The 23911-nt window shown below is 41.4% G+C and overlaps 1 protein-coding gene across 7 annotated transcripts in view; it reads left to right on the top strand.

Moving 5' to 3' along the window:
- IQSEC2 (IQ motif and Sec7 domain ArfGEF 2) overlaps positions 1-23911 on the top strand; it is a 440728-nt gene that overhangs the window by 415597 nt on the left and 1220 nt on the right. For 6 of the 7 annotated variants that reach the window (XM_073600380.1, XM_073600381.1, XM_073600379.1 and 3 more), the window contains 7 exons: positions 525-664; positions 763-888; positions 1213-1312; positions 8820-8981; positions 12964-13137; positions 15711-15760; positions 16564-23911. The exon at positions 16564-23911 is cut by the window's right edge and continues 1220 nt beyond it. In XM_073600380.1, the coding sequence (XP_073456481.1) occupies positions 525-664; positions 763-888; positions 1213-1312; positions 8820-8981; positions 12964-13137; positions 15711-15760; positions 16564-17472 (1661 nt within the window). In that variant the 3' untranslated portion in view covers positions 17473-23911. The remainder of the gene's footprint in view (positions 1-524; positions 665-762; positions 889-1212; positions 1313-8819; positions 8982-12963; positions 13138-15710; positions 15761-16563) is intronic. The other variant, XM_073600385.1, reaches the window with a different exon arrangement.

The following is a 23911-nucleotide window of genomic DNA, read 5'->3' as shown; positions in this document are numbered from 1 at the left end:
GGTTAAACCTCCGCATTGTGTAAAAAGGCTGTTTGATCCTGTCTTCTCTGATCCTTCACTTCTTGCACTGTCCCCAATCCATCTTCTGATAAGTCAGAGCCTTTGGAGTCACTCTGCACATGCTCAGATTGGTGTGTATTGCTAGAGTTTTTCTTTTTCTTGGAAGGGTGCATCAGCACTGTCCAGACAGAGGGTCAGGGGTTGTGCAGCCTCATAGAACAGTCAGAGTACAATGAAAACTCCTCCTACAAGCTTTAACCTGACACTGATAGAAGTCACAACACTGCTGTAACTGCTGATGAGAAAAAGTATTTAGCGGTTTATATTTACTAAAATAATTGCATTTCCATGTTCTGTGTACTGTGGGAGGCCAAATATAGTGAGTGCAGGTTCTGGATTTAGTAAAAATGTTACTATGGTTTTTGACATTTTTTTTTTGACAACTCTAGAATTTTATATCTAGGTGTCAAGTATTATAAATGTTTCTATATAGATACTGAACTATGTCTAACATTTTTTCATAGGGGTGGATAACGGGGAGGATATTCCCAGGGATCTGCTTGTTGGAATATACCAGAGAATCCAGGGTCGGGAATTGAGGACAAATGATGATCATGTATCTCAGGTGCAAGCTGTGGAGAGAATGATAGTTGGAAAAAAGCCAGTAAGTAAATTCTAAACACTGTACTTAGTTTTCTGACTACCTAGATAACTGTAATAACTCTTACAGTATATCGCCTGACACTTGTCCCCCCTCTTCAGGTTCTTTCTCTTCCACATCGCCGTCTTGTTTGCTGCTGCCAACTCTATGAGGTCCCAGATCCCAACCGCCCCCAGAGGATGGGTCTGCACCAGAGGGAGGTCTTCCTCTTCAATGATCTTTTGGTGGTGAGTAAAGCAAGCCATAGATGATGCATTTTTTTTGTTTCCTGCAACACCAGGAGAACGCAATGATTACTGCTGGTAGCTATCGCAGCTGGCAGTAATCGCATGCAAACAATCGGACAGGCTGGTAGTACTGTAGTCAGTCAATGGGTAGACTTCAGTACAACTTGCCTGCCCCATAGATGGATGGAATCAAGGCCCAGTCCCTGCTGAACCGGCCAAGATTCGATCCATCTATGGCTGGCTTAAGGCTTTTTTACATTGGTGTATGGTGAGTACAAATTGCTCAGAGCCAACTGTAATGCAAGATCTTTCTTCAATTTACAGGTCACAAAGATTTTCCAGAAGAAGAAGATATTGGTGACCTACAGCTTCCGGCAATCCTTTCCACTGGTGGACATGCAGATGCAGCTCTTCCAGAACTCTTGTAAGTCATTATGTATATGGGGCAGCATTTTATGATCCCTCTTATCTGACAACTGATCCTAGTGGCCAACCAGCATTTGAGTTTTCCCTGCTTACTCAGGGATACTGAAGGAAAATTAGCCGTCACTCTGGCTTTTACTAGTTAAAGTGGAAGTCTATGCTAAAACTAAAATACCTGCTTCTATAGACACCCACAATCTAACACTAACCTATCTAGCCTTGTAAAGAAAAAAAAATCAGTATACATAATTTTTCTGAAGCTGATCCAGCCCAATCCCACGCTGAGCTGACAGCCGCGGCTTTTCTGTGTAGGTGGGTGCAGAGGACACGTCTGACAAAGGAAGCCCCATAGCAACTCTATGGGTGACGTCACTTCCCATTCATTGCACAGCCGTGTCCTCTGCAGAGCTTCCGCCGCTAGATATCGGACAGCATCGGCTTCAGAAAAATTATGTATACTGATTTTTTCTTTACAGGGCTAGATAGGTTAGTGTTAGATTGTGGGTGTCTATAGGTGCAGGGATTTTAGTTTTAGCATGGACTTCCACTTTAATTTGTTTGGCTTATTTTTTTCACATTTTTTTATTTTTTCTGTGATATCTATTACCTTTTATTTTTTCTGTGTAATTTATTTTCTATTATAGTGGATCTTATTAAGAGCAATATCAAATATGGTAGTAGGTATTTTCCTATATGCTCTAGTCATTGGTAGATGATTTTAGGATAGTCTAGCTTATATGCTGCAGACAACTCTTATGAACACACATCAAATGCATTGGTAGTTGTGAACATTGCAACTTCTGTATTGTCCTAAAAGACTTAAGGAAACCCCACCTAGTGTGAATAGTTGAGAACTGCCACAGTAAATGGTGCTTTTCACAAAAGTTTACTCCACAGCAGTGGTGGCCCGTGCACTGTGGGCGCACGGACTCCACCCCCCCATCCATGCGCCCGGCAGCTATCGCATGCATCAGGGTGTAGGACGCATGGATTCCTATGGAGGGGGTGGTATTTTTTGAAGCACCTGATTAGAGCTAGAGGCTCTAATAGGCTTCAAAATAGGGTGGGCTCGGGGTGCAAAGAGTGTGCCCTGATCCCACCTAATTGTGTGACCATAGCAAATTAATTTTCACTATTTTCACACTAACCTTCCTCCCCGCCAATCAGGAGGGCAGGACCTTTTCAACGTCAGACCTGCTTCCTGATTGACCAAAGCGCCAGGCCACCCTATTGGGTGCCTGGCGCTTAGGAAGAGGAGCGTTGAGACTCACACTGGAGCTGAGGCCACCGCCGCTCTGAGGGGTAAGTCCCCTCGGCTGCAACTCCCGCGCTCACGGATTGCGGCTCTGCCCCCCCCCCGGGTGCCAGAGCCGCGATCAACGTGGGGGTTGGGGGGATGCTGCCAGAGCCGCAAACCGTGGGGGGGGGGATCAGTTGGCACAAGTGGCTGCGTTTTATGGGCACAAGTGGCTGCGTTTGGGCACAGGTGTCTGCGTTTGATGGGCACAAGTGGCTGTGTTTGATGGGCACAAGCGGCTGCGTTTGATGGGCACAAGCGGCTGCGTTTGATGGGCACAAGCGGCTGCGTATGATGGGCACAAGTGGCTACGTTTGATGGACACACGTGGCTAAATTTGATGGGCACAGTGAGGCTGCAATTGATGTGGGGGGGGATTCAGTATTCTTCATTTCCCAACCCCCCCCCCCAAAAAAAAAATTTGAGCGGCCGCCACTGCTCCACCGCCTTGAATTTCCCTCGGACCCTTCATTTCTTTGTAATTGGGCGAACTTACAAAATCTGCAGGGGCTCAAATAATAATTTTCCCCTCTGTATTATAAGGCTATTTCCTTTGCTTTGTTTTTAAAATGGAAAATACAGCATTTGGCCAACTAGATGATGCTACTTATCGCCATCTAGTGGGCAAAATGCAGTGTGTAGTAAATCAATAAGAAGCAGTCCACCAGCTCAGGAAAATAGCCTAATAACATTCATTTTTGCACCCATTTGCAAAGAACAAATGTACATGCACATTCATAGAATACACTCCATGTTACATTGAAGCAGGGTTTGCAGCTACACTGACTCAATCGATTAGCATGCTCTTACCCCCTAAAAGAAGTACTGTATTAGCTGTAGGTTGAGACTCGGGGCATTGGACTAGATATCTGGGTCTCAGGCCTGCAGCTAATAATGTTTCATTTATTATCTGCAGAGCTGATATGCCTGTGTCTAGAGTAGCATTCAGCCTCAAAAAGGTCTTTTCCCTATTTTGTTTCTCTCTTCTGCCCAAATCTGGACATATGTGGATATATTCAGCAAGAGAAATGTAGGTATTATTGAGAGGAGTCAAATGGCTCTTTAAAGGAACATGAAGCCATCTTTCGTTTCTATAGACCAGACCCCATGCTGCCATCAGTTACACATTCTAGCCAGTAGGTTCCTAAAAATAATCACATGATGCAAGGGGCAGAGCAAAGGATGTCCTCATTTACCATGGTGCCATTTACTATAAGTTGATTGCATTGTACATGGTCTTCCCGTGTACACCGTAGAAGTAAGAAAATTACATGTACTATGCTGTCATCTTTTGTAAATACAATTGAATACAATACTAGAGTTCCTTTATATTGACATGTATAGATGGAAAACTGAGCAGAGAATTGGCAAATATGGAAATATTATCAATAAAGCGGAACTATGCTGCACCACAAACTAAAATCGCTGTCTAATTCTTTTTCAATGTTCAAAGAAAACTGTCTTCATGCTTTATTTTGCTGAGAAATCACTTTGAAAAACACCCCCTCACATCTCTGGCCATGGCCATCTTGAGTCAGGGCAGATGATTCATGTAGCATTTCCGTCCTGGGATCCGTCTATCCTTATTTTAGGCATGCAGGCAGGAGAGTGTGCTTGATTGAGAAAACCCTTCCTCCCCTCCTGAAGACTCCTGAGATGTATGACATCATTTGCCTAGGAAGTAACTGAAAAAATGTAATATATATATATATATATATATATATATATATATATATATATATATATATATTGTATACCTTCCTATCTATTTACTAAGGATAGGATCATAAAGATTGAAAATTGTCAATGTTGGCTGAGAGTGAAGTTCTTAAAGTGGTTTTAAACCTCAGACATGAGATCTGAACAAAAAACATCTTCCTATACTGTGTACTTGCCTCTATCCAAAGCACTGAGTATGATTTCTCTCTGCTGAATAGTCCTTCTGTTATCTGCACGAGTCACTTCTGACAGGTTTTCTGGGAGCTCTAGCACACAGCATGTGATTCACAGCCTCACCTCTGTGTTCATGTGTACTGTGAGGAGTGGGGGGTTGTCCCTTCCCTGCAATCAAGCTAAGAGTTCCCCTCCCTGAGATTTGCACTGTGAGACTTCAGATCCCCGCCCCCTGCTTTTCAGAACTCAGAAAAAAATCCTTTGATGTGTGTGTTTTAAGAACAAACTGCAGAAGAAATTGCTGCAGATAAAAAAGGTACAACTTGTATAGAAGGATTTTTCTTCTGTGTGTATCACCTGAGGCCAGTCACTTCACTGGGTATATGGAAGGGTTTACATCCATTTTAATACCTTCCTGCCCGGCCTACCAGGAAGCTTTACCATTCTGAGGAGGTCTTAGGGCGTCCTCTCAGAAAGCGCCGGCTGCGGAGCGATCTGTTACTGTCTTTGTCCACCAAACACAGCTGATGACTGATCAGTGTACCGGCTCGCTTCCGGTATGACTGCTGTGACCAATCACAGCAGGTCACATGACATTTGTACACATGGGATAGCTTCCTTTCATGCCATCCATTGTGCACAATTGTGTTGCTAGCTGTGATTGGTCAATGTAATCACATGGTACAGACAGCCCATCCAATTGCAACAAAAACTGAATGAATCAGTTTCATTTAGTAAAAGGCTTGCTTATAGCAATATAATTCACTGCTTTAAACAATCATAATGTGTAAAAACTAAAAACCTGAGTACTTTCCCAGAGTAGTACAATGTTAGTATTATATTATATTACTTTGGTCCCAGTGTGTTAAAAAAAAGAGGTGAAAAAAATGTAATTTTTTAAATTATTTTTCTTTGTACAGTCACCATTCAGTGTCCCCGATCACCACCACACCAGTTATATGATGATGCTGTACTGCACTGGTGACTGTATGTAACAACGATTGTGAAAAATCCTCCCATGCCTCTTAAGAAATACCCTAGACTGTCTACTTTCCAAAAAAGGTGTCATTTAGGGAATATTTGTACTGTCCTGACATTTTAGGACCTCATGAAATGAGATAGGCCGTTAGTACATCAGGATTGATCAATTTTCAGCTATATACCATAGTTTGTGGACTAAAATGGTAGTGGTAAAATGTTGCATGACCACGCAATTGTCATTCAAAGTGTGACAGCGCTGAAAACTGAAAATTGGCCTGGGCAGGAAGAGGGTAAAAGTGCCCGGTATTGAAGGGGTTAAAGTGTATCTTAAGCCAAAACTTTTATTTTTTTTTTTTTTATATTGGATTAAGTAGTGAGGTGTTAGAACCTCTGTCAAGCTTTTATTGCTATCTCTGTCCCCACTTGGGAAATTACATCTTTTCTTGTGACAAAGTAAGAGAAAAGCTTAAATTTTGAGTTGTCGACAGAACCGGAATAGAGGGGAAATCTGATGATGGCTAAGGTAGGATTTACCTCGGGTGGAGATCCTGTTATATCTACAGGACAACGAAAAACAAGAGAAGGCCGCACCAACCTAGTGCAATTCCATTAAAACATTTATTAAAGCGTAAAAAGTATCACAAAACATACTCACAAACATAGGTGATATAAAAGCAGGTCAAAGCACGATATGAACTGGACACCTCCATCACTTCTGGGATGCTCCACATGAGCATATGTGCACATCCAATCTTGCCAGAGAAGCCGGTAAGATTGGATGTGACGCCGCCTGATATCCAGAAGGGAACGCAGATCCGCCTACACTTCCCAGTATACAAGTGGCGCGTGCGTCCCATAGAGAGGAGAGGCGACGGGCTTGTGTGTTTTGGGCGCCCCACAATATTGTTCACTGTTAGACCCCTTTCACACTGGGGCGGTTTGCAGGCGGTATTGCGCTAAAAATACCGCCTGCAAACCGCCCCTAAACAGCCTCCGCTGTTTGTTCAGTGTGAAAGCCCGAGGGCTTTCACACTGAAGCGGTGCGCAGGCAGGACGGTAAAAAAAAGTCCTGCAAACCGCTTTTTTGGAGCGGTGAAGGAGCGGTGTATTCACCGCTCCTTCACCGCTCCTGCCCATTGAAATCAATGGGACAGCGCGGCTATACCGCGGCAATACCGCGGCTATAGCCGCGCTGTACGAGGGATTTTAACCCTTTTTCGGCCGCCAGCGGGGGTTAAAACCGCACCGCTAGTGGCCGAATACCGCTGCAAGAACGATGGTACAGCAGCGCTAAAAATAGCTCTGTTGTACCGCCGACGCCCCCACCGCCCCAGTGTGAAAGGGGCCTTAGAATGAGCCTGTGTATACTGGCAGTGTGGGGGCACATCTAAAACCTTGATAACAGGACACAGAAGGTACAGGAACTGCCTAATTCTAGCTCTATTGATCTCTCTCTACGTACATTATTGCTGTAGAGCTAACCCCCGTCTAATCTATGGAAGCTGGATGTTAATGTACATCTTGATGTATTTATGTATGTGTGTATATGGTTCTATAGATGTATGGACAGCTCGTGTGTGTGTGTGTGTGTGTGTGTGTGTATATATATATATATATATATATAGTTGTTTTATCTTGTGTATATATTTTGTATTGTACACACTCTGTGGGACTCTGTTTATATGTGTGTGTATGTGTGTGTATATATATATATATATATATATATATATATATATAATGTGTGTGTGTGTGTATATATATATATATATATATATATATATATATATATATATATATATATATATATATATATATATATATATATGTGTGTGTGTGTGTGTGTGTGTGTGTGTGTGTGTGTTTTGTTTTATTTTGCCCTAATGGGTTAAGTTCAACCTGTGATTGGGCCCTGAAGACATGCACATTACCAATGATGGTTGGAAGGGCCAATGGAATTAGGGCGGTCTACATTGTCAGTATATACGTGTGGTGGATCATTTCGTTCTTTGGCTCTGAGGAAGAGGGTTCTCCCTGGAAACGCGTCAGGCTTGCCATTACGGACACGTTCTGGTCTCCTTGCTTATGTGGAGCATCCCAGTAGTCCTGGAGGTGTCCAGTTCATATTGTGCTTTGACATGCTTTTATATTACCTTTGTTTGTGAGTATGTTTTTTGATACTATTTACCCTTTAATAAATGTTTTAAGACCCCTTTCACACTGAGGCAGTTTTTAGGCATTTAAGCGCTAAAAATAGCACCTGCAAACGCCTGAAAACTGCCTCTTGTGCCGCCCGAGTGCTTTTACACTGGGGCGGTGCGCTTGCGGGACAGGAAAATAGGTCCTGCAAGCAGCATCATTGGGGCGGTGTATACAGCGCTCCTACACCCCTGCCTATTGAAATGAATGGGCAGCGCTTCCAAAGCGCCGCAACATGGGCGCTGTTAACCCCTTGTTAACCCAGCTTTACCGCTAACGGACCCGCCGCCCCAGTGTGAAAGGGGTCTAAAAGAGAAGTATGGGTTTTGGGGTTTTTCCTCCAATATACTTAGGTGGATGCAGCATTGGTCCGATGTTGCATCTGTCACCCGGCGCCTCTGCACTGAGAACCAAGCAATCGATTACCGCCGATGGCTCGGTTCTTACAGCTCCCCAAGCAGAGAGCTGCTGACTGTCGATTAGCATCTCTCCGCTCTGCTCCTCCACGCATCAGACCACTCTCTGCTGAAAACGGGCCACAGAAGTGCAAAAGGAATTGCATGCCTATGATCCATAGGAGAAGTCCAGTCAAACAAGCTCAGGCTGGACTTCTCCTCCTTTATTGGAATTGCACTAGGTTGGTGCGCCCTTCTCTTGTTTTTCGTTGTCTTTTCGTATGTTTGGATATCCATGATCACGAGAGGGCAGCAAGTGTGGACAACGAAGAGACTCACATTTATATTCAAATTTTTGAAGCAAAACACCTGGGCACAGGAGAATTACTTTGCATATCTGCAGGACAATCTCCCCAATGACCAGGCTGCAAAAAAAATCCCTACACCATCCAAAATGGGGGGGGGGGAGCTTTGACTTTAAGTTTACTGTAAATAACATTGGAGGTCACTTGTTTTTTGCATACTGTAATATACTACTAAAAACGACAGTTGTGTTTGTATTGCTTGTCTGTCCACGAGCGTTTGTGTTTAATAAACGATTGCACATAATTATATTTTCAAAATGTTTGAAACCATTTGCCACTTTATTCACTTTGATTTTTGAGCTTAATTAAGAGATATCTTTATAATGCAAATGATAATTTTACTCTTGAATCTTACTCTGATTCATCTCTTCCTCCTGACAGATTACCAGCATGGAATCAAATTACTTTCTGCTGCCCCTGGTGGTGAGAGGAAGGTCCTAATAATCTTCAATGCTCCAAGCCTCCAAGATCGGCTCAGGTTTACCAGCGACCTACGAGAGTCCATTGCAGAAGTTCAGGAAATGGAGAAGTACAGAGTTGAATGTAAGTGCATCAGATGTCCTTGTAGACTGCACTGCCTAAACTCTTGACAATTAAAGGATAACTGAGTATTCAACTGAACATTGGCTTGTTTAATGTAAGGCAGAATCCAGAGAGCTTGATGGAAAACCAGATTAAGAGCTATACCTAACTAGTCTTAAAAATAACCCTCCCTCCTCCTAACACCTAAACTGACTAACAGGAGAAAGTAACAGTAGGATCTGTATACTTGCCTATCTTGCCTCTTTTTAGACCACTCCAGTCCAGTCACGTGATCTGGCTCATCATTGGCAACTGCAAGGGAAAGGCCATGGGAGCGTGACTGAGCTGGAGTGGCCTGAAAAATAGGTATGCATGGGTGTTAAGAAAGTTGGAGGGGACATTTTTAAGTTTAGTTAAAGTATAACTAAAAGGCAAAACTTTTTATTTAGTTTTGGATAGAGTGCAGATTAGAACCTCTTCCAGTTTTTATTGATGTCATTGCTTACCCTCTCCGTCATTTTGGGTTGTCCCCAGAAAAGTAATAGAGGGGAAATCATCTAATGGGAACACTGGTTCTGGTGATCTGGGGGGCCCAAAAGATTCCTTTTAGTTGCAAGGATGTCCTCTCACTTCCTGTTTTGGCTATGGGAGAGGAAGTAAAGGTAAATCTCGACGATGGGACACTGATGGCAAAAAAAAAAATCAGACAAGGGTTGTACTTTATGCAAAATGAAAAAAAAAAGTTGTGCCCATAGTTCTACTTTAAGGGTAGCCTGGAATTCCACTTTAACCACTTTCATACCGGGCAAATTCCATCATTCCTCTCCTACGTGTAAATATCATCTTTTTTTTGCTAGAAAATTACTCGGAACCCCTAAACATTTTATATAAATAATATTTTATATATATTGGCCATTTTTCAGAGAATATGAATGATAAAACAAAAACATTTCTTTCAGTCGTGGTTAGTGTTTGGCTGAAGCCATTTATTATCAGTCACCTGTGTTTACTCTTTTTAAATCATAATCGCAACAGAAACTACCCAAATGACCCTGCTCAAAAGTTTACATACCCCAGTTCTTAATACTGTGTTTTGCCCCCTTTAACATCAATGACAGCTTGAAGTCTTTTGTAATATTTGTGGATGAGGCTCTTTATCTTCTCAGATAGTAAAGCTGCCCATTCCTCTTGGCAAAAAGCCTCCAGTTCCTGTAAATTCTTGGGCTGTCTTGCATGAACTGCAGTTTTGAGATCTCCCCAGAGTGGCTCAATAATATTGAGGTCAGGAGACTGAAATGGCCACTTCGGAACCTTCACTTTATTCTGCTGTAGCCAATGACGGGTCAACTTGGACTTGTGTTTTGGATCATTGTCATGTTGGAATGTCCAAGTACGTCCCATGCACAGCTTCCTGGCTGATGAATGCAAATGTTCCTCCAGTATTTTTTGATAACATACTGCATTCATCTTGCCATCAATTTTGACCAAATTTCCTGTGCCTTTGTAGCTCACATATCCCCAAAACATGAGCGATCCACCTCCGTGTTTCACAGTAGGAATGGTGTACCTTTCATCATAGGCCTTGTTGACTCCTCTCCAAATGTAGCATTTATGGTTGTGGCCAAAAAGCTAAATTTTGGTCTCATCTCTCCAAATGACTTTGTGCTACAAAGTTTGAGGCTTGTTTCTGTGCCGTTTGGCATAATGTAAGCGGGATGCTTTGCGGCATTTGCGTAGTAATGTCTTTCTTCTGGCGACTCGACCATGCAGCCCATCTTTCGTCAAGTGCTCCTTAATGTGCATCTTGAAACAGCCACACGACATGTTTTCAGAGAGTCCTGTATTTCACCTGAAGTTATTTGTGGGTTTTTCTTTGCATCCCGAACAATTTTACTGGCAGTTGTTGCTGAAATCTCAGCTGGTCTACCTGACCGTGGTTTGGTTTCAACAGAACCCCTTGTTTTCCACTTCTTAATTAGAGTTTGAACACTGCTGTTTGGCATTCTCAATTCCTTGGATATCTTTTTATATCCCTTTCCTGTTTTTATACAGTTCAACTACCTTTTCCCCCAGATCCTTTGACAATTCTATTACTTTCCCCGTGACTCAGAATCCAGAAACATCAGTGCAGCACTGGATGGAAGATACAAGGGTCTGTCAGGAGTCCAGAGGCTCACTGACCTTTTATACACACACACACTAATTACAAGCAACAGATCACAGGTGAGGATGGTTACCTTTAATAGCCATTCAAACCCCCTTGTGTCAACTTGTGTGCATGTTATCAGGCCAAAATCACCAGGGTATGTAAACTTTTTGATCAGGGTCATTTGGGTAGTTTCTGTTGTCATTATGATTTAAAAACTAAAAAACACAGTTGATTGATAATAAATGGCTTCAGCCGAACTCTAACCATGAGCAAAAGAAATGTTTTTGTGTTATTTATATTCTCTGAAAAATGGCCAAGAAATCATAAATTCTGCCACAGTATGTAAACTTATGAGCACAGCTATTATATACACACACACACACACACTTTTTTTTTTTTTTTTAGCAGAGACCCTAGGCTTGCTTTAAAAATATTGTCCTAGAAAAATTGTATGGAAAATAATCTATAGACAAAAAGATAAAACAAGAAAAAAACAAAAGTTTTTTTTTTTTTTTCTATTTTGAGCAGTGTTGCTTTTAAAATAAATTCAATGTCCTTAATCATGTTTGGGTGCAGCAAGTGGGATAGGGTGTTTTAAAAAAAAAAAGTAGATGTGGTCCAACAGGGTATCATAACGATAATAGCATAGTATGGTGGGACTTTAAATATATTTCTGGTGACCATAAAATATACTGATATCCAACATATGTAAAAATAACTAATTATACTAACAATCAATTAATTTTTTTTAAAGACATTGTACAAACTTGTGAGATGGTGGTTTATTACACTTTCAATGTCCTTGAAAACTTGGTCTATGCATTTTGCAGCCACAAGACCCCCAAGGATCAGTACAATCAAAGTTGTAAATAACATTCATTAAACGTCACTACAAAGAAGAAAAAATAATTATATATATATGCAATACATTTAAACATCAATATGTCCTATACCATGGATTAACCATTACAGCCCCCGTATGCGATGTAAAAATAAATCTTATTAACTAAATATATATGTAAAGGAAAAAACCCAGAAATCTTATCCCAGAATAATCTGGGCTGTAAACCAGACAAAATGAACAGGAGTAGCCGCTGTTGGATCAGCACGCCCGCCGGCCCATGGGAGGGACAGTTCAGGACAACCAGCGCCACACAGTGCTCCTGAGAAAACATAGGGAGAGGAAAAGTAACCAAGAAACCAATGAATACACAAAAAGATATTCATACATAAATACCAATTATATCTAAAGTCCAGGCAGGGTGAATAAATTAGTAAATGATATCGATAGCTCCATCCCATAGTGTTCTGTGGGAGGGTTTCGGCACCATTAATAATTCCATTTATGCTTCATTTTGTAAAATTCTATATCTTTATCTCTCTCTCTCTCTATATATATCTATATATATCTATATATATATCTATATATAGATATATATATAAAAATTTTTTTTTTTTTTTTTTTTTTTAGATGAGGTGCTGATATGTTCAACTGGACCTAATGCATGTTCACTATTGTTGCATTGCAATTTACTCAATGGCACTTTTAGACTCTGCAAGTGAATCTTCATTTTATGTGATACAGGGCCATCTTTAATAACAGGGAAAAAGGGGCAGCTTCCCCGGGCCCAGTCATTGTTTGGGGCCCAAAGCAGCTGCCCCTTGAGTCTGCGCTGCCTACAAATATTTGATGAGTGGATTAGGGTGTAGGAGATATGTCCCAACCGTGTTGCAGTTATTTACTGAGTATCTCCTACTGCAAAAGTCCTCAATTGATAAAACCAACTTTGTCATTTTACATAAACAAATGACATTATGTTTCACTCACTCAGTGTCTCTGCTTGCTTTTATTAGCGGAACTAGAGAAGCAAAAGGGGGTAATGCGCCCCAATACGTCTCCTGGGCCAGGGATGAAGGAGGCTGTGAATGGCACTCTTGGACGGCCAAGTCTGGATGACACATATGCACTAGGTGAAGGACTGAAGAGAAGCGCACTGAGCAGCTCATTAAGAGATCTCTCTGATGCTGGTAAGTATTGTTCCAGCTCCACCAATCACATTTCATGTAGTCACACATGAACATACGCATTCCATGTTTAGATATGTCTTCATAGACTGATGTAAGTGTCCCTGAGTCTGTCATACTTCTGGCAAAAACAGAGACTACAACCCAAAGAAAATGGTACTTGTAGACCAACTTTAAAAAAAATATATATATATATTAGCATTAAAATGCTTGGGGCTATGTATATCATCGCCTAAAAAATGTTCAGTGTACCTGTAATCTGTACACTGGAGATGACAATTTGTTGGCTGGAGCCATGTTTTGGATTGCAGCCTGTTTTATCTGATATTTCATGGTCCGACGGGACACAGTCCATCGGACTTTGTTCTGCCCCCACTATTAACTTGTAACATTTGCTCAGTATTCCAACATACCTTTTGGGACGGGTCTGGCTTACCAGGTACAAGTCTTGCAAGACTCTAAAACAACCATGGTCACTTTTTTATGGAATTGTGTCTTTTAACGGGTAAGCTAGCTTTTTTTTTTTTTTTTTTTTTTTTTTTTTTTTACAGCTAGGAGATCTGCTGTTAGTAAAGCGGTGCAAAAAGCAGTAAAGAGGTTTGTAGTGGAAGTAGAATCCCTTTATCAGGATTTGCCGGTATAGGGACAGCTGCCATTGCTGACTTATTGCAGAGTACAAGCTCTGAACTGTCATCTTATACTAGCTGAAATACAGAGTCATTGACCATTTACTGGCTGCGTGTTTTTTAATTGTGAAGTAGAGTAGCTTCAAAACATGCATCAGCAATACAATACAGCAAAAGCGGAATCAGAATTCCTACCTCATCAGGTTCTCTTATTAGTCTCTCTTTTACTATGTTGGACTACTATAAAATAGCTTAGGTTATTAAAGAGCTAATAGTGATATTGGTGATTAAAGTAAACCCTCACCTTGTAATACAACCCATTCAGTTTAAAATATGAATGAAAAGCAAAACATTTGTGTATAGATATGTAAAAAAAAAAACATCATAGAGGTTTGTTTTCCCCTCTTTTTTTATAAATGGTAAATTACCTTTGTTCCCAGATCCTTGAGAGCTGGGGGGAGAAGAAGCAGGACACTGATCTTACCAGTAAATGGCTGTGCAGGAAGGGGGGGGGGGGGGTCAGGACAAGTCTGATCATTGGAGGAGAGTACACGTGGGTTCTTAGGATCGTTGGAGAGCTGACCGTGGTGTGCTCTCCTGCTTAGTGTGGTCAGTTTTTAATAAGAAAGCAGAGGGACCAGCAGGAACACCAGGGATTTCACACAAAGGAAAGCAATACAAAGAGAACAGGATACATTTTCATACAAGTACATGGTACAGCAGGCACATATCAGGAATATGAAATATTGGGTTTACATATTCATTAATGACTGGTGTTGTAGTGTAGGCCCTAAATAAAAAATCTGTACTAAAAGTAATACACAGACAACCAGCCATTGCTGAAAATGTCCCACCCTTCCGGTGTAAGGAGAGAAAGTGAAGCTGGCCTTCATCCCTCTGCTCTCTTCTCCTGTCAGCATACATTATTGTCATCATTTACCAGGACTGAATACTTACACTGACATCATCATTACTAGAACCAAGTGCAGCATTAACCCTCCCCCCTGTTCTACAGTATTATACTTGTGCTCTTTAATAACTAAGGCTTAAGGAGGTAGTTTATGGATAACCTGGCACTAGACAGAGGAGAAAGCATTGAAGTGTTGTCGGTATTTCTGCTTCTAACCTGTGTTTGTATGACAATTCTATAAACCCGGGCCTTTGCAGTGCTTTACGAGACATGTGGAAGGGGTTAATGAATCGCAGGAATTAATGTATCACAGGCAGTGGGGAGTAAATTCCGATGTAAATGAATTGCTATTGCCAGTCCAGAGAACAAGGGGATAGAGCCACACTGCAAACTAAGCAGAATTGAAGCTCACGTTTTTCTTTTTTATTCCGCTATGAGCTACATTATCTTTTTTTTTTTTTTTTTCCCCTGAGCTTAATAATGGATTGGTTGAACATGCTTGACAGTGCTGATACTGTGATTTTATATTTGATAAATCATCTATGCTGAACGGGTAGCTTGTTGGAATGTGCTCATTGGTGGGGGGGTAACCTGTGTAATACTTTATGTAGGGGTTTGCTGCCACCTAGTGGGAATGCTGCAGCCCAGTAGGCCATTAACAGATCATGGCTTGATGGCAGGAGTTGCGTGGGCAGGCATGTATGTAGATTGTCGCTAGAGAACTTGCAGTACAGCAGGCAATTTCTCAACAGCTTGCAGTCCCTTGGGGTGTAAAAGATGTGCTTTGTATCCAGGCAGCATGCCTTGTATTCTGAGTTTCAGATTTCTCACTGTTTTCTACATTTGTCTACCTTCTACCTGGTGTGTTTTCATTCCCATGCGCATGCATCTGTCCTCGCTTATCTGAATCTATCAGTTAGCCCTACCTTGTTTATCCTATGGCATCTCCTTCTTGCCCACCTTGTTACCCATCATGTCTACCTTATTCTTCTTCTTCCTCCTGTCCCTTAATGCTTGCTTCTTACTAACTTGGTGCTTAGGTAAGAGAGGGAGGCGTAACAGCGCTGGATCTCTGGACAGCACCATTGAAGTAAGTGATGGGATCAAGCTGCATGTTGTGTGCTGTAATGTGTGTACAGGAAGTTTGCCTCCTAACTAGATGCTCTGCAGTGTTGTGGGGGGAGTAGTTGCTACATTCATTATGTTGTTGTTTTCCAGGTTGAAGGTTTAGACCACAAATAACTGATATTTCAGGTATGGGCCAGGCAGTTGAACTGAATTCCCCATTTTATTTATTTTTTTATGTAAAACTCTCTCTATATCTCTCAGCTCCATCCACCTGCCACTCTGCATGCTGAAATTTTTTAATACATTACAGTGATGACCACAAAATAGCGACTTCCCGCACTGGGACCATGCCAAATTTATGATCCTGTCATTGGCAGGTACTTGCCAGCAATAAGATCGCTAAAAAGACCTCTTATACTGGCTAAAAAGCTTTTACTCACCTGAAAGGTAACAGCAAAAAGGTAGCATATTGACCCCATAGAAGCAGGTGAGTGCTCTCCTAGCTTGGCTTAGGCAACATTCACACAGGTGATTTGGCCTGGTGCAAATAAAAGCGGCAGGAATCTGTTTTTGCCACCTGTGGGCGGCAAGCCTGTGTGTATGTAGCCCTAAGGGCCACCTGACATTCTGTGGGTCAGACTGACTTAAAAAGATTTTCCTGGAGGAAGATCTTGCTGAGATCCACTGGCTCCATAACCAATATATCAGTTTGGGTGGACTGACTCCTTTAATCTTGGTAGGGTAGGTATAGCTGTGCATGTAGTTGCAATGCTACCCATATAGTTGGCACTAACTTGCGTTGTTTTTTTTTTTTTCACCTTCCAGGGGTCTATCATTAGCAGCCCTCGTCCTCATCAGCGACTTCCTGCGCCACCACCTCCTCCTCCTGAGGAGTACAAGTCTCCAAGACCCGTCTCCAACTCTTCCTCTTTCCTAGGCTCTCTTTTTGGAAGTAAAAGAGGAAAAGGACCCTTCCAAAATTTGCCTCCAGCTTCACTGCCACCTCACCCCCACACTCCTCCAGGAGTTGATGGACCATCCAAGATCCAGGCTCTTCACGCTCAGTACTGCCACAGCCAGGGGCCATTAGCTCAGCCCCCACCACCCTATCACTCTCAGCCACCGTCCTCTGCACCACCTCAGCAGCCCCCTCAGCCACCTTCTCATCGTTACCATGTGCCACCATCCTCAGCTCAGTTCACATTGCAGCGGCCAAACCAGCAAAAAAGACCGGCTGTGGGAGGGCCACCCTTGACCCCCAGCTCCCCCCACCCACAATACACCCTACATGGCAGACACCCATCAAACCAGCCTCAGTCTCCCTTACCCATGTATGGATCTGCACCTCAGCATGCCATGACACACACTTACCCCCAGCATATGCACCAATCCATGCAGAAACAGCCCCCCAAGCACTTTGTTTTTAGTCATCATCCTTCTCAATTGCCCCCTCAACCGCAGCGCCCCCCACAGTCCCAGTATAATCCGCAGCATCCACATGGCCAGCATAATCAATCCCCTTGTTCACCATTGTCACCTATCCCGCCACATCCTTCTTACCCTCCTCTTCCTCCGCCATCTCCACACACACCTCACACTCCATTGACTCCTCACTCCCCTTTGCCTCCAACTTCCCCTCTACCACAGCATGCTTCCCACCATCCTATGGGGACAAACACATCCCAAGGCAATCCAAAACAAAAACCAGTCAACAGAATCAGTACGGTGGTGTGAGAGCCTGGCCAACCCCTTGTTTACAGTGAGGGGCAACAACACATACGGAAAGTGCAGGAACTGAAATGGGGGAACAGCATGCACACGGGGGACTGCATCTGAGGTCCCGTTGTTCCTTCTTCAGCTATATCGACACTCTTCGGCACTTACCAGGACAGAGCAGTATCTAGTGAGACCTTCACTGGAACTCTTTCTGGCATGTAAAGAAAGATGGACAGCGTTCTGAGCCCTGATGTAATCGCCACCCTTCCATTTCCTTCTCTGCACAGGAATCCTTTTTTCTTTTTTTTTTTATTGGGTAATGTCTCTGTTACAAGGCCCCAAGCTAATCCAGCTCAAAAGGGCTTAGAAGGATTGTGATTGCTTAGTGAAAGGTGACACCCCAGAGTGATTTGTGTAGTTTTAGTGGAGACTGCTGTGCCGGTGATTGTTTTGATATCTTCTGAGTAGGTAAATGCACTTGCAAGGTGCTGGCATGTGTGGTGAGAGTATGCTTGTGTACGTGGAAAGAAAGTGGGATTGCTGGGTCAAGCCCGACTCTGCTGCTACTGCTAAAGGGGCCTGTGAATGTAAGTGGCTTACGAGTGCAGAATGAACCTCTGTGGGCTCTGGAGCTTCAGAACAAAGCTGCTGCTTCACTCCCCATGACTGCAATATGAAGGTTTGCCACATCTTCCCAATACCATATGTTTGTTGTGTCAAAGGAGGCTCTGCATTGTATCTCATAGACTATTATATTATACACTCTTCCTGGTGTATGTGCAGTCCAGGGTATAAACCACTAAATGATGCAGGGAATGGACCCCTTTAACAGTGTACATGGACAACACACAAAAAAAAAAAGTCACTTGTGCCCTCCCTTTAATGCACAATCATTGATCAGTCGCCACTTTCTAAACAGAACTGTACAAAGAGATCTATATATGGAGAAGAAGAGATGTCTATATTAATATATAAATATATAAAGAAAATATATATAAAGTGTAAAATCCTTTGTACGAGGTAGAATGTCTGCTTCAATTTTAATACTTCTGAGATCTTCAGAAATACGCATCACAAACCACAAAATTTCAGCTAACCCAGCAACACACGCCTAAAACAGCCTCACAGAGTGGACCCCATTGCCGTTGCACATTGAAAGCAGCCAAATTGTGACTCTGGTCTCAGTGATTATCGTTTAGTGATGTCATCTCTGAGTATCACAGCTCACAGAATGGCTGCCACTAATGAGTGTAGGTAACAGATCCACTTTAAATCTTCTATACAAAAAACAATAAGGTATACCACAGACGTAAACAGGGTATGTGTGTCTCTTCATAAAGCCAAAACGCATGGTAGGTATAGCTTTGCACTGGACCTCTATAATGGAATGCAAAATGGGTGCCTGCACATTACTTTGTGATCTTTGTATTAGATCACTGAAAATATCGGACCTCTTAAAGGGATCGTTAGCTCTTTTTGCCAAAAGCAATGTTAAAAAAAAAATATAACACTTTGTACTATGTTTTTCTTTTTAAATGTCCATTAGACACCCTCCATTTGACACTCCTACTTTTATTCTTGTCGGTCACCTTGATTGACTTTTGTTTGATAGTTTTTGCTTATATATTTCATCAACCACAATACTAAAATGCAGAATTGCCTCCAGATTGCTCCAGGAGCTGTGCCTAGAGCCAACCTTATTGCCAAGTTTCAGAATGAACCATTTGTTGGGAACCAGATAACTGCTTCAGTTTGATCCCAGTATGATAGTACTATGATGATCGTTTCTCAGGATCTCCCCTCACAATGTGACAGTGTCCTATGCCGTTTGACGCTGTACAATTCCCTCGTTAGTGGAACTGATGCATTTGTTGAAATAGAAAGGCACCTTTCTATGACAACTTCTCACTGGCTCTCTACTTCTCTTTTATAAGGTAATGAAGGCAGCCATTTTTAAATTGGAGAAATTAAGAGGTTACCTGTTAGCAGTATCACCTTCTTTGTGTTGCAAAAGACTAGCGGTCACTTATACCTTGCTGGTAGATTAAAGTTTTTTATTTTGTATTGTTAACTACTAACATAGATATTATTTCATGTATGCAAGGGAAACGTTTTAACAAGGCACAGCTGCGGTTTGCCAACTCATTGTATAAGATGTAATATAAAATATAATCTCTCCATATCAATTAGCGTTTGCAGCATTTTCAGTTCTGTGTGAACACTCCATAGTGTTTATTAGAGTGAAATAACTTCAACATTTGTGTTAGATTTCTGATAACTTATGTGTTGCAAACCGTGTTGCTTATTGAAGTAATATACCCACTCACCCTCCAAAAAATATTTTTTAAAAAGTATATATAAAAGAGTATGTATACAATTATGCTGACATGTAATTTCCATGTAAAGATCCCTTGTGGGACTTGTAGTTTTTAAGGTTGGATCCCCTGCTGCTTCTTTATATATTCTTTGAGCCTCCAGTGTTGAGGTTTTCCTGCTGTAATATACATAATATGGCCAAAACTTTGTGGACACCTGACCATCACACCTGCATGGGTTTATTGGACATTCTATTCCAAAACCATGGGAGATGTGGATGCCCTCTTTTTGAAATGCTCTACATGAGATTTTGGGAGTGCGTCCGTTCGGAATGTGTGCCCAGAATGCCTAAAGTGCATTTTGGGTGGTTACCTGCTGATGTTGGTTGAGAAGACCAGACATGCAATTGCCATTCAGATTCATCCCTGGGATGTTCAATAGGGTAGAGGTCAGGGCTCTGTGTAGGTAACTTGAATTCATCCACACAAAACTTCTCAAAACCATGTTGTTATGAAGCTGGTACAACTGAGTCCTGTGAAGAAAGCCAGCTCCATAAAGGCATGGATTGATGAGTTTGGAACTAGAACATTAAAGGACCTTCCCAAAAATGTTGCCACAGGATGCGTAAGTAATGGTCTAAAATCTCATACTATATGCTGTAGCATTAACAGTACTTTTTACTAGAATCCCCTAAACTCGATCATTTGGAGTGGTATCCACATACTTTTTGCTAAGGTCATATGGAACGTGTTCTTCCACATATAATATAGAAAAAATAACCAGTAATGAGATGATCGTTCATTTAGCACTTGGACACCAATAAATGTTGTTGGGGATAATTCAACACTGGAGTATCGAGAAATTCAGGAGGCAAGCATGTAATTCAAGTGTCCAGCATACTATAGTCAAGTTGGCCTTTAAATATAGATTTGTGCTTTGCAGTTTTGGCTGTGGTACGTTTACTGTATGAAGTACTCCTCATTCCAGAAACGACCACGCCATGAATGTTTATATACCCCTAGGTCCTTGGGTAGGTCCCTACAAATGTGATAATTCTGTGTTAGGTGGGCAGATGCTTTCATCTTTGACTAGTCACAGTTAAGAGAATGTTCCAAAATTTTAATTTGTCTAGATTGCAGTTTACAATTATCAGTATTCAATAACGTTTTCTAAAACACTCCATTATGAAATATTCATTTTGTTATGCTTTTTTTAAAGCCATAGAATAGATTTGTGACATGGGGGGGATGCACTTTAAATGTGACGACAATGTAGTCATTGGTAGTTTTCCAGAACAACTAGCTACTAGGGAATACCAATGTACTGTGATTTGCTGGACATTTTATTGATCACATTTTAGCACAATTTAATAGGCTGGACTTCTTATGGAGTTCTGCTTATGTTTTTAGTAAGAAGACAAACCTGTATAAAAGGAAGACTTAAGAAAAAGACAGTTTGCAAATATTGTGCTGCACATATGTCACTTTTAAAATCTTTATAGGCAGTGGATGTGAATACCGCAGTCTATAATATGGCAGCTCAGGTAAAAAACACATTTCTCAGAATATTTAAACAATGAAATATTAAAACTGTTATTAATATTTTAAGCTTGGCCAAATATGACATTTTTTTGTCTGAGCTCCCCATTCCCAAAGGAACTGGATGATCAAGAGATCTCTGGGGAAATAGCAATTGGAGAAGTCTGAATAGCTCTGTCCTCTCCGTCTCCCCGATAAATGATTGCGCAGCCTGAAAATTTGTTTAGGCATGAAGCCTGATCTGATGATGTTGGTGATATACCTGTTAGAAATGTAAGTGTGTAAAGTCAGAACTATTTCCAGAGATTAACAACTTCCCCATAAAAGTCTTGTTGCTTTGTATTTTGAATTGTTCTTGTTAAATATTTTTTTTTATAGAATTTTACCATCATTGTAATATTTGTCATTATTATACTTAATTAAAAACAATTGTAAAGATACCAATGGCAAGAGTGCCATACTCCTCCAAAGCAGTATCATCAATAGCATAACGATACCACTTCAGCAGGAAGTTGTCCCTGGACATAATTCTACAATGTCAAGTATGTGGAACTGTCAGACCTGAATGAAGGTCAGATGTCCTTTCTAATGTACCTCCAACAAAGCATCATGCATGTCTGCATAAGTCAGGAAGGTTGGGGTGAAGAGCTCTGATCTCTTAATACAAGTGGAAGTCCTAGATGGTTGTATTGTCTGGTGTGTAAGCTTCCTTTGGCAGCTCTCCCAGAAAAACAAGAGCCATGGCTTGTCCCTTGTCTGAATGTTACTAGAACTATAAGGAGAATGCCAGTCTGTGCCCAAAAGCAGAGTACCATGATATTCTGTGCCCAGAATATATTTTTGTATTTTTTCACAAAAAATAAAAAAATTTACAGGGTGAGAATACATATGACCATCTGCTTCTTATACCTTAAGGCTCCTTTCACACTTGTGTGACTTGTCATGCAACTTTTGACATCAAAGTTGCATGACAAGTCATTCCCCATGCTTTCCAATGATATCTGTTCATATATGCATGACTTAAAGTTGAAACAATTTCAAAGTATTTCATGCACTGCTTTGGTCTGACTTTCATGCAACTTGAGGGCCATAGACTTCAGTGTTAGCCTTCAGAGGTTGCATGAAAGTCATATATGAATGTTATAAAATTCAACTTGCGTGCAACAAGTTGTCCATTATCACTGGCCAAAGCCAAAGTCGTATCCAAGCTGCACCCATCCAAAGTTGCACTCCTAAGTCAGCGCAAATTTGGAGTCGTTCAAGTGTGAATGGAGCTTTAGTCATGTATAAATGTTAGTCTTCCTTTACTCTAGCACTATGACAACTCTTGGCTTTTAAGAATGCAAAGCTCCCCATTTTACCTCAGTGTCATGGCTGGTGAAGACCTCTGCCACCATGAGACACACAGGGGGTGAGAGTAAAAACCGCTTGTTGTACTGTGACTGTTCATATGTCTGCCCTTAAAATGCAAATGCACTTGGTTGGTCTAAATATCTGAGTAGCGTACCCGTCATGTGACTGTAGTTCAGATTACAGAAATGCCCTTAACCAGTGCAATGTTAGAATGAATGTTGACAGCTTAACAACCTGCGATCCCTACCAGCTTAGGCCATTTTCTCACTATGTTCCTCATGAAGTAACAAGGTAAAAGGCCTAAGCCATCCAAGAATTTTTTCTTTCTTCAATGTTTTATGAGGAGAAAGTGTTTTTATCCCTGTTAGATCACTCAGTCCTGTTCAGGTAAGCATATTTAGTTGTGTTCATGGCAAGGGCCCTGATTAGGGGGGTGCTTTGGGCATTTTAGGTGTTTTTAATGTAAAAAAAAAAAATACATTGCACAATGAACTGGCCAAAATTTTGCTTTGTGGCCTCTTCCCATCCAGCATTCTTTGATTGAAAATATGAAGGAGCCAGGTAGAAAATCCCCAGATACGCAGCCTCTCTTTGGGTCTCCTGACAGCCAATGCTATAGATGAGTGGTTCCCAACCCTGTCCTCAAGTACCCCCAACAGGCCATGTTTGCAGGTTTTCCTTTATCATGCACAGGTGCTTTAAATTGGAGTCAATGGCTTGGTATTTTTGACAGCTATTTTATCTAAGACAAATTCCCAAAACATGGCCTGTTGGGGGTACTTGAGGACTGAGGTTGAGAACCACTGCTGTAGAGTACGGTAGCCCAGCAGTTAGATTTGTCCAGAGGAAACTGACAGCAAAGGGGGGAAAATCACAAAGGTACCTGGAAAGAATTGCAAGCCCTTTGCTCATGTGTATTTCAACTGTGTATCTAGCAGTTTGTCTAGAATTCAGCTTTAGGAGCTCCAAAATGAAGGCAGTGCTAAAAAAAAAAAAATGTAAACTGTAAGAAAAGGTAATTTAATCATTACTATAAAAAAAAAAAAAAATCAAATAAAGTAAAAGCCAGCACAAAATGTGAAGAAATGTTTATAAATAAAATATAAAGTTGAGCATTAAATCCACTGGTCTGTATGTTCAAGCAAAAACAAGGCCTTGCAAAACAATAGCTTACATCAGGCACTTGGGAGCCATTAGTAGTGCTCAGGCTGTCCTGTGGGAGGTGCCTTTTTCTTCACCATTTTCTCATT

Source organism: Aquarana catesbeiana, linkage group LG09 (genome assembly GCF_042186555.1).
Source record: "Aquarana catesbeiana isolate 2022-GZ linkage group LG09, ASM4218655v1, whole genome shotgun sequence".
Taxonomy (NCBI): Eukaryota; Metazoa; Chordata; class Amphibia; order Anura; family Ranidae; genus Aquarana; species Aquarana catesbeiana.
This window is presented reverse-complemented; position numbering and strand designations above follow the sequence as displayed.